The sequence below is a fragment of the Pyrus communis genome, chromosome 15 (genome assembly GCF_963583255.1).
Source record: "Pyrus communis chromosome 15, drPyrComm1.1, whole genome shotgun sequence".
Taxonomy (NCBI): Eukaryota; Viridiplantae; Streptophyta; class Magnoliopsida; order Rosales; family Rosaceae; genus Pyrus; species Pyrus communis.
Window position 1 is genome coordinate 4,496,601 of NC_084817.1, and position 12,286 is coordinate 4,508,886.

Genomic DNA, 12,286 nt, shown 5'->3' on the forward strand with positions numbered 1-12,286 from the left:
TCTCGTTTCATCTTCATCGTCTTCCTCTTTCTGCAATTTTCCATTTTTTTCTTCTTTCTTTTTCTCGTTTTCTCTCTATCTTGTTTCCTCTAGTTTGTGATTTTTTCTATTTGATGGATTTGTGATTCTTGATCATTTGTGATTTTTTTCTGTTTGATGGATTAGTTTGTGATTTTCGTTTTGGTATGGGTTTCAAAGGGATCTCGAATCTCTGAGCACTTCTCCCCTGTTCGTCCTTCTCTGGGTTTCTTTTGATTTTTTGTGATTTTTTTTGTCGAATTTATTTTAATTTGAATTATCATTCCTAAAATACTATTAACAAGTAATTAAAAAAATATAACATAATCGATCATATTAATACAGTGATTAGTCCGATGTTGCACCAAACACCCGATTAATTTAGTCAATACTATGCAACAACTATTTATCATGTCCGATTAAAATAGTCAATACAATCCGAGCTGGCAAATCGTTTAGTGTGATGTCAAATTAAAAAATTGGATAGTTAACACTAAATAATATTATATTATTTAATACATATTTAATAATATTTTATAACAACCTTTTTTCTTTTTTTCTTAAAACCTGTACTCTCTGTAATATGATCTCCCTCGTTGGCTCCATCAAATTCCCTCATCTCCTTATCTCCTTCTTCGTCTCTCTGTCACTCTTGCTCCCCGAAGTTACTTTCTCTCCCCTTCTCTATCCATTTCTCTCATTTCCCAAAGCAATGAGATGATATCGATTGTGATTCATGCGTCGGCTTCAAGCAAACAGCTCCCAGATTTCAAAGAAACCCAAACTCTCCTGCAACGCTTTGATTCTCCATCTTAAATTCCAGAACAAAATAATCATCTCGGAATTTTCTAAGAGAGAGGTGAAATTATCCGCTTGGGGATTGTTGTTGCTATCTTTTGCTTCTTCTTTTTTTACTTTCGAATTTTGGTGGTTAGCTTTTGAGATCTACACAGGGGTGTGGCCGCGTCGGCTGTGGGCTGTAGCTAACGGAGCCGCATAAGAAAAAAGGCAAAGCCCAGGGAAAACGAAAGCTCGGGTTTGATCTTGTTTCCTAGTCCCGCTTAATACCAAGCGAAAGCTTGGGACTCGTTAACGAGGTTTAGTGCCAAATGCAAGATTATAGTTCTACTTAAGTTACTCCAAGCCAATCCCACTTACGAAATAGTCGAACTCGAATTAAATACTCAAATACATATATATTTTTTTAATTATTTTGATATATGAGAGAAACTTACATACAGTTGAAACATTAATGCGACGATAAAGTATTTAAAACTAACGCTCGCGTACTTATTGCTTATCTACATGCAATAAAGTTATTTTACATGCGCTACTTTATATTTTAACTTGGGACTCGTTAACGAGGTTTAGTGCCAAATGCAAGATTATCGTTCTACTTAAGTTACTCCAAGCCAATCCCACTTACGAAATAATCGAACTCGAATTAAATACTCAAATACATATTAATTTTTTTCAGTTATTTTGATATACGAGAGAAACTTACGTACAGTTGAGACACTAACGCGGCGATAAAGTATTTAAACCTAACGCTTGCGTACTTATAGCTTATTTACACGCAATAAAGTTATTTTACACGCGCTACTCTATATTTTAACTTGAGATACAACCATGTGAAAGTTTTAGTTACAGATGAGTTCTTCTCCAAATAAATAAACCTCATATTTTCGACAACGACAAGTAAAATTGATGTATCTCATTAAAAATGGAAATTAATTATCCTAAACCATGTTGTCCCCACCCTGGCAAAGGTTAATTACATAGGAAGTGATTTTCCGCACAAAAATGATATTCTTCCCGCATGTTCCATATCACATTTGTATCATCTTTTTAATATAGATGAGACTCATATGTGTTGGCGAGTTCTATCTTTATTAGAGAGATGGTATAAATGTGGTATGAAAAATGTGATAAGTGTATCATTACTCTTACTCTTTTCACAACACCGTTTTTAACTTCTCATACACTCTTCTTTATTTATGTTCATCGAATCAAATGGATCAAACAGAACAATTAAGATAAAACAGAAATATGTAAGAGAGTAAAAAGGTGTACAAATCACTCCTCAATTACTTATTGTTTATTTTCAACACTTGTTTATTGAATGAATGATCATACATGCGCAAAACCTTTTTTCAAAAAAAAATTTGTCAGTATGTCATTTTTTCCTTAAATTATCAGCGTAACAGCGTAAAATCATGCATTATTAAGCATGGACCATGCAGCAGTTGGACCACCATGTAGCAGTTAGTATTAAGCCAATTAAATTTGCTGACAGAAACGAAAAAAAAAATTGGACATAATTGGATGCTTGCTAGTAATAATATGGAAGAAGAAATGCACGAGAGGATGACTGCGATAATTACATTAATATATAATAATATTAATATGTGATAAGTGAGAGTGACTAAGTACAAAAAGAGGAACCACATCAAGTGGTCCAATGGTAAGAGCGCGGATTGCGACTCCCCAATAAATAAATAAATATGGGAGGTCTCAAGTTCAATGTTTTGAGCTGGTGAATCTGCCCAATAAATAAATAAATGTGGGGGTCTTAAGTTCAATGCTTCGAGCTGGCGAGTCTGCTTGATTATGGTCACAAACAAGGTAAAATATCCTATAGCCTCTCCGGTCTAGAAGGAGTGGATAACCATGGTTTACCACCAGTTGTCCCCCTTAAAAAAAAAGTACAAAAAGTGTATATAAGCGTTGAAGAAAGGATGTTTTTGGGGTCCTTAATAGTTAAATTTTGGTTAAAAATACAAAAATTAAGATTTAACGGTAAAAACCAAGGTTCTAAAAAACGCTAGTCGCTAGTCGGGCGGTGGGTTGGAGCCTAGCGCCTAGGCGGACTAGGCGGATTTAAGTAAATATATTGTATTTTGTGTAAATAAGTGTTTGTTTATACTTAAAATATATATAATTTCATCGTAAACTAGAAAATAGAATGACATATATATTATGAAGTATTGGACAATAATAAAAATATGGGGAGCAAACATATAATGTGTGTTTATTTAAGTGTTAAATAAGTTTCTTATTGACATGTTTAAAACTAGTGAAGGTTCTTGAAATATAATTAAAGTTTTGATCCCTATATATAAATCTTCCAAATAATTACACAATATATTATTTAACAGTGGAGTGGGTAATTGTTTTTATTATAATTTATAACTTATAAGCCCAAGTAGTAATTACATAATATATTATCTAATAGTGAAGTGAGTAATTGTTTTTTTTATAATTTATAACTTGTGGAAATCAATTAGATAAGATAAGGGGAGTTGGTAGTGGAAATCAATCAGATAAGAGGAGTTTGGTTTCGACGCCTTGGAAATCAGGAGGCTTTTACTTTTAGTTGTCTTGTTTCCTCTTCCAGTCTTCCTCCACTTCTTCGATTGCTCCGCCTATTTCTCCATCGTCTTCTTCGCCTAATTCCCTATCTTCTTGCCCTGCAAAATTTCCCAAAACCTAGTCTAGCACATCAAAGATCCTCGAAAACATTACTGGCTCCGGTGAAGAAATCCGAAGAGTCCAGGTCAAATTTTTTGTTTTTTTTTCCACACAATTGCACTGTTATTCCTTCTGCTGGTTTATCTCTCGCTTTCTCTTCCCTCACACTCTCTCGCTCTCTCTCTCTCTCTCTCTCAGATTTTATGTTGTCGGCCTCCTCTTCTATGTTGTGTAGTGAAACATCGACGTGTAATTTTTTGACAGAACCACCTAGCCCACCCAGTCGGCCACCTAGATACCGCCTAATACCCTTGCCGATTTATTGAACGTTTTTTGAAAAATTACGACGGCAGTACGACGCCCAGCACCTAGGCGGCCGGCTTGCCCGCGTTTTAGAACACTGGTAAAAACACAAAAATATTGAATATTCCACAGCATTTAAAAAATTTTGGCTAAAGAATTCAGCAAGGTAGTTGCATAAGAGGATCTCCAACGGTTGGCATTGGAGTTGTTTATCACTTGCATAATGCATTGCATGCCATGACATGTTGGTGATGTTTTATATTTGAGTAATGTTAGGGAGACCAAATTTGTAGACTAAATTTTGTAAACTAAATGCCATGGAAATTGATAAGTGGATTATTAATTAAACGTTGATAAACGTGCTTATTTTCTGTTGGTGATACATCATTTAGTTTGCAATTTTAGTCTACAAATTTAGTTTGCCTAACGTTACTCTTTATATTTTGCCAAAAGATTGAGTCGTTATTTATTTAATGACGATATAGATCATTTTATTGTACAATTTTCATAATCATAATTTTTTTTTCTTTATCATTATCTAAATATTATATCTAGAAAATTCATTTAATTTGGAGACCGTTTAGTATATGTGTTGACATATAAACAAGTAGTACATTTTTCATAAACATTTATTAAAACAAGTAGTTTCCTCTGATTAATCGTCAATTTATTTGATTAACATGGATGACTAAATGGTATCCAAATCGAATGAATTTGTTTTATATAAATAATGTTTAAATGATAATAATGATGATGATAAAGAAAATGAATTGTTCAAATAATGATATTTATACAATAAAATAATGTCAAGTCGTGGTTGAAAAAGAACTAACTCGTTATGTTAAAAGTCAAGCATTTGTGATTTGAGTGTCATCGTGTAAAGACCAAGCCAAGATTAAGGTTTTTGAGTCCGACAACAAAGGCAAGAATATGTAATCCTGTGGCTCTAATTTTCCTTAAAATAAGATCAAATTACCATGTCATTCAATTTCACACTCTATAATAATATGACGTCGTCGTATGTAAGAAGTGACATTCTTTTTTAATTCTTAACATTAGTCTCTTGCCACATGCCTACACGTGCGACAATTGACTCTTTTTTGTTGTTTTACATTTTTGTTTATTTTAATTTTACTTATTTTACCCTTTTAGATAACATTATTTTATAAAATATGTATGTGGTTTTTTCTTGTGAATTTTTATTTCTATTTCTATTTTTTGAAAATTTAATGGAAACGTAATTTAGTATTATGAAAGCATACCCTTTTTACATCGGGCCGGTGTGTGTTAACAAAACTAAGTTTTTATCTCTGGGCCTAATACAAAATGGGTCAAATTGGCCCAACCCTATGGACCCGTTTGGAAATCCATGAAGATTTAAGGCAAATAATAATAATAAATAAATAAACAAGGCAGTAATTAAATTAAAAAGTCAGGCTGTCTAATGATATTTTTCTTCACATATAAGTAAGTTCGATTCTCGTAAAAAACGAATGCGAATTTGAATTATATTATTACTAACATACTGTGAGGTTAAGTTTACCCCCCATTTAGATAGAGAAGAATTCTCGCCGGATCATTTTCCTAGGGATCTCTTAATCGTGATTGTTCATCATACAATCTTGTGGTTAGTTTTCGATAGATTCTCTTTAAATTTAATTTAAAGTTTAAAATTTAAAACTTAAAATAATTTATGACAGTACTATGTACGATGAATAATCATAATCACAAAATTCTCCAGATCCTCAAGAAAAAAAATCTGACGATGATCATTTTTCCCAAGATAACAAGGTTTGTTCAAAAATAAAAAATAAGAAGGCGGGTTCACCGGGAACCGTTCCACCGCCCAACCAAACAGCCAAACGCCGCAAGCGACGGAAACAACAGCAGCAAATGAAGGTGCCTGCTCCTCTCTCCCTCTTACCCTGTCTCGCTCTCTCTTGATTTCTTCTATGCATATGGTAATGCTGTACTAATTTGGATGTAAAATTGCGGAAATTGAGGCCACGTCTGTTGGATTTCGTTTCGGCCTTGGACTATTCCGTGGTGAAATCGGCCTCCGAAAAGGCGTTCCGGTCACTTCCGGATATCTCGAAGGCCATCTCTGAGCTCACGGTTCTCAAGGGCGTGGGTCCGGCCACCGCCTCCGCCTTTGTCGCAGCTTATGCGCCCGAGGTGGCGCCTTTCATGTCCGACGAGGTGATTTAATAATTTGGGGTTGCTGGCTGTTGATTTTTGTGTTAGTTGCTTCTGATTTCAGTAATTTCTGCTGTATAATTTCGAAATTAATGTTTGTGTTTGGAATGGTGAAAGGCTATGGTTGCAGCTCTTGGAAACTCCATAGACTATACACTTAAGCAGTACCTGTTATTCCGCAAATAGTAAATCTTGAAAAAGCACTCAAAAGTGCTTTCTGAAAGAAGCACATAATTGGTGCTTCTTGTAGAAATCACTTAAATGCTTTTGGAATTCAAAAATATTTGTTCTAAAACCGCTTTCAGTCATTTTAAAAAGCATGTTCAAACGAGTGCAGGAGAAAGCAAAGGTCAGTCAGTTTCTTCCAGATTTGTTTTACATCGAAAATTACTCGACGATTGTTGGATTGCTAGTACATGAGTTAAACCGTGCGCATACTGTTCGAATAGAACCCTTGATTCCGTATTCTTCTAGGTGATTGTTTCCTATTGTATATTACGTATTTCATTATCGTAATTAGTGTATGTTTCCTACCGTAATGTAATGTGATGCGGTGTGGGGCAAAAGTTCTCTATTGCGGCAGTTGTATACGGCTCCCTTTCCTAGTTACCCGTTATGTGCTGCTCGTGTGATGAGATGATTATGAGAGGGCGCATATTCAATCTTCTCGATTTGAAGACTTTCTCGGGCCTTATTATTCATCCTCATGACCTGCAAAACTGTCATCACATTAACTGTAGGCATTCTTTATAACGGTTGAGTGTGCGGTGTTCAATTATAATGTTCAATGTAAGAAAATTTGTAAGTTCTGTTCATTTCATTTAGCATGTTGTTAAGCAGAGTCGACTTTTGGTCATGCAAGTGCCTTGTATTTCAAGTCAATCATACAAGTGATTGAGCTGATGGAGCTTTACGTTTACATGGATTTTGCTCCACTTTTAAGTATCTGTTGGAAATATCTGCAGGACTTGAGCATAGAAGGTGAGACCTTCACGCCATCAGATGTAGAGAGAGCTCTGTGGAGTTGCGCTGTTGGGGCCAAGTTATCTTCACAAAAAGTACCAGACCCCAAAAGTGATACAAGTAAAAACTCCAAGCGGAAGAGAAAGCGTTGATATAGTGCCATGCCATTTAACTGACAATCCTTGTAAGTTTAACTAACTTTATTTTTTTTTCTTGTCGAAAAGTTTAACTAACTTTATAACCTAGATTAAAATGCCACCGCTCTTTCGGCTGTTCAAGCGAGCATTTTCATCAACTCATGAACAGCCTCCCTGTACTGAATAATATGTTCTGAGTTCTTAGGCCTAAACCTTGTTGCTTCTACTTTGCATTCTACAAACGATGAATCTTCGACCCCAAAGGTAAACATCCTTATCATTATTACACAATAGTGATTAGGTTTTTCTAAGCCAAAGTCTGAACTTTCAAGGCTAGTGATTGAAGCACTCCTCGTTTAGCCTCTTACAATCACGAGAAAAATTGTCAAATATTGAATTTGGAGTGCAGATGATCAGTAGTGAACTGCAAAAATTGCTACCTTTGAAATTGATCAAAATAGTGTTCTCGTCTTCTATGCTTTCAGTTGCTGGATTCCAATGCATATTAGAAGGGCTTGTTACATTTTTCATTTAACTTCTGTGTTTGGTCAAAAGTCTGCAATAAGTAAATTGGGCTGCAACTTCGGCAACCCAGGAGAACAAGCGTTGCTGTGTCATCAGTGGATACATTGTGTCACTATTTCTCGTTACAGATGTATAGACCTGGTGTCATCTAAGATTCTGCCAAGTATGAAATTCAGTTAGTATACGTGTTTGATTAAACTTTCAAACACCCAAATAGGAAGCAAATCTGAAATAAAAATCTTTTCAACTTAATCACTTGCGTTAGGTACTATGTAGGCGCCTCATCCCATCCTTGCGCTTTCCTAAGTTCACCCGTTTGTCTTTTTTCAACAAACAATAGCGTTAGTGGATTAATTGTTTGTTGCTAGGGAACTTTTATGAGCACTTTTTGTTCGTATGACCCGTGTCAGATATCTCCGTTGATAAATGCATTTTTGGTGATTTGAAAGCACCTGCTTCCTTCTGTTGTGCAGGAACAGTAGTGGAATCGTGACGAAGAAAGACAAACTAGTCTCGTGGGTGATCATAATTCTTTAGCAGTCTCCTCGAGCACGGCAGCCATCTCCAGTGACATTTAAGCGTTTTCAGCTGGGTTAAAGTCGCTGGAAGCTGACATACAAGGTCACCAAAGTTCTACAATCTTTTCATACAGAATTTAAGAGTTGATTTTTTTTTCCTTAAACTTTTTTTTGAGAAAAATTAAAGCACCACCAGTTAAAACTGTTCTAACGGGAAGCTTCACAAAAGCTCTCTCAAGGATTGATGATTCCATTAGTGTGGAAAGACTTCCCTTTTGATGTGGATAATGACATTACTTAACGATGATTTGCTGTCATTAACTTAGCCAAAGCTGTTTCGAATCTCATGATACCTACTGGGCCTCACAAAGATGTTTTTATCTTTTTCCACATCGTATACGACTCTTTCGCTTTTGCATTGTGGTGGGCTTGCGGGGTTTATTCAAGTTTTCTTTTTCGTTTGACAAGGTAATTTGACGTGGTGTGACACGAACTTTCGCAGCACCTGACTAGTACATCGCTCTCTCAAAGTGCTTAACTTGGCATCTCGGACTAATACGTTACCCCTTTCAAGCACTCACATTACCCGTTTTAAGCGTACGCATTATTATTGTTCGCACTTAGTGTTGAAAAACACCGCTCCCCAACAATGCTACATGTTGGAAAGTGCTTACGCTACATGTTGGAAAGCACTTTCGGGTCGTCCGACTGGTACATTGCTCTTTGGTAATGATCGATCGAGTCTCTGAGCGCGTACGTTACCACACCAAGCATAAAACACAACCTCTTCAAGCACACAAACTCATGAGAAAAAAAAACTATACGTGAGAGTTTCCATTCCTACGGCTCGAATCATTCTCAGCTGCCCCGACAGGAATTCTTTCCTTGTTTGTTGGTCTTCTTCCAATTATCAACTCAAATCCCAATTGGTCTTCTTACAACTAAAATATATGTTTTCTGATGATTTTATCCACGCGATGACTGATAAAAATATGAAATAACCCCATCATGGAGCGTCCAAGTTTGAAAAAAAAACTTTGTGATTTATCGATCGAAGAAGTCGCATGTGGTCTAATATGTGGATAGAGTGTTGGGTTTCTATTCATGTATTCCGGGCTCGAAACTCCTTCATTTCCTAAATTATTATAATAGTTTTAAACCATCTCCCCCCCTTAATAATAAGAAGAAATTGTAGCAATGGTCCCTTAATTTTAACCAATTGGAGCAATGGTTTCTCAACTAAAAATTCATAACTATTGGTCTCTTAACTCAAAACGTGTAGCTATGGTTCTTTTCGTCAATTCCGTTAGACATTTCATCAAAATGATCATGTTAGAAGAATCCTTGCTACAATTTGGTTCAAGTTGAAGGACCACTGCTCGAATTGGTTCAAAATTGAGGGATCGTTTCTCCAATTGAGTTAAAATTGAGGGTCATTTCTACAATTTTCTCATTTAGTTTTCCATATTCACCTCTTGATTCAACGTCACGTGCGTGACATGTGACTCATCTTGACGAAAGTTTCAATGAAGTTGATGAAAATGACTATAGCTGCACGTTTTGATGAGTTAAAAGATTAATGATCATAGATTTTTAATTATTGGATCATTACTCTAATTTGATTAAAATTGATGAACCATTGTTGTAATTTTCTTTAATAATAATAAATTTTAAAAAATAAAAATCGATCCACGAAGTAAAACCAAAGGAGAGTAAAATCCCATGCTCTTTTTTGTTCTTGAAAACGACAGTCGTTTCCATTGTTCCTTCTCCGAAGAGCAAGTAATTTGATGGAATAATATTCCAGAACAAATGGTCCTGATTCCTGAGAGGACGAAGACGTTTGAACGATTCAGAATGGAAAAAGTCACCTAATTCATACAACAGAATGGGGCAACAAAAGTTGTTAAACCATTTGTGGACCCGCTCCAATTTCGTCATCGCTCAACTCTTTCACTGCAACTTTGACGTGATAGTTTCTTGCATGATCCATTAGCTTGACGCAAAATGATTTATTAACGTGTCAGGTTGTTATCGGTTTACCTATTAAGGACATGTTAAGATAATAAGTTTCACACGATATTATCCATTAAGATAACGAGTATAACATAAAAACACACACGAACACAAAAAACATAACTCATTTGCCAAGTCTACAACAACTCTTTCAACAATTTACATGCATCCATCACTAAGCTAAGTCAAATAAATTTATTTTAATCGTTAAATTTTTGTTTAAAAATATATAAATTATAATTTTACAGTTAAAACATTTGAAATATATATATATATATATATATATTCTATTGGAAAATTGAAATATATATTTTTTATATACCATCCATTTATGTTTTAGATTATATTTTGATCTTGATATTGGCCATCACCCAATAACTTTGGCAAAAGAAACCAAGTTTACTTGACCTGGCTTGTATCTTCAATCTTGGCACCATGTACCTTCAGCCAAAATGCCAAAAAGGAGGACATTTAACTTTTGGGGTGTGATATCCATACACCTCATTTTACTTCTCACGTACCTTTCTAATTTTCGGCCATCGGATTGGATGAATTGAAGAAGATCAATGAACAAAAAGTATTAAGGAGTGTGTGAGAAGTAAAATGAGATGTGTGGATAACACATCCCTTACTTTTTAGATTATGATATTTTCGTCCAACGATATCTAGTCTTTAATTTGCTGAGAAAGCTTTTACTACAAATTTTATGAACAACGAAATCATTTTTTGCACTCCTACAAGATTATACCCGCACTCGTACACTAACAACACAAAAATTATAGTCGCACTCTTGTTTATATTCTAACGAAATTAGGCAGTGTTTGGTGACTTGATTAAAACAGTAATTAAAATTTTAAACGATATTATATAAACTCTCCATATTATAGTTGTCCAGTTTCCATCAGCAAACAAGAACTACAATGAACTTGACTGTTTGGATCCTCAGAAAGTTATTAGCAGGAATAGAAAAAAAAAAGGGATTGTGGAAACATGCACAGCATAAATCCCCACCAGAAAATGCTCAAGGGCTGCACGTTTACAGTGCATAATTGGATGGTTTAGACCAATCAGAAACTTGACCAAAAACTGAAATATTCATCAGAAAATGACATGTCAATTTTTGATTCACACTGCTCTAATTTTTAAATTTTTTCAATTCAACCACCATTTTCCATTTCAACCTTTCTCCCTTTTCCTTCTTATATTTTATGCAATTGTGCTTTTCATTTTGCTTTCTCCTTTTAAGTGGGTCAGTTTAGAATTCGTTCGGAAGTGTTTTTAAAATGACTGAAAATGTTTTTAGAGAAAATGTTTTTAGAGCAAATGTTTTTTGTTTTCTAAAGCATTGGAAGTGCTTCCTCGTTAGTGCTTCTTCCATATAACACTTAAAGTGTCTTTTTTTTTCTTCCATAATTTATTTGCGTTTTTACCAAGAATTGGTTTCAAAAATGCTTTCAATAATTTTAAAAGCGTTTTCAAACGGCCTCTTAATATTTTTCTATTTTTTCTTAGATTAAAAATATAAGAACCTTTTGAATATAAAATAATTTGACGAAATAGTCCAAATTTAAAATAAAAATTTATGTTTCTTGCAATCGTAAGAGTACACCTAGTTTGATTTTGCATAACTAATGGGTTTATAATAATTAGTAATTAATCATTGATTAGGGATTCGACAAAGCAGTGTCAGTTGTTTTCTTGCGCTGACGCAGATGATATCTACCACATTGACACAATTAAGTTCCACGTAATTGTTATATAACTATTAGGATTAATATTAAATTAAAAAATAGATAGTTAGTATAATTATTTCAAAATTGCAATAAACTGTCCACTTCGACTGTAATTATGATCTGGGGGAGGAATGGGTTGGGGAGGACCTTACACTATTTCTAAAGGAAATATTGAATTTTAAATATATAAAATTTAAATTTGACGGCTTAAGTGATACTTTGATATTTTGTTTTTTAATTTTGTTCTCCAATATGTCACATTTAAACTATTATTTATTTTTATAATTGTAATAAGTTATTTTTAGAACAAAAAATAATAATACAAATGATAATTAAAAACATTTATTAATCACGAAAAATAGATTTGAAGTTGCAGTCAAATTTGACGACAACCACTCTTGGTGCG

The 12,286-nt window shown here is 34.4% G+C and overlaps 1 protein-coding gene across 1 annotated transcript; it reads left to right on the forward strand.

Moving 5' to 3' along the window:
• Positions 1–5,769: 5,769 nt before the first annotated feature.
• LOC137718167 (uncharacterized) lies at positions 5,770–8,431 on the forward strand (the record flags this gene model as incomplete). The annotated part of the gene is made up of 3 exons (XM_068457667.1): positions 5,770–5,991; positions 6,954–7,135; positions 8,087–8,431. Coding segments are annotated over 2 exons (372 nt in total), but the record flags the coding sequence as incomplete, so codon positions are not given.
• Between the last annotated feature and the right edge of the window lie 3,855 nt (positions 8,432–12,286).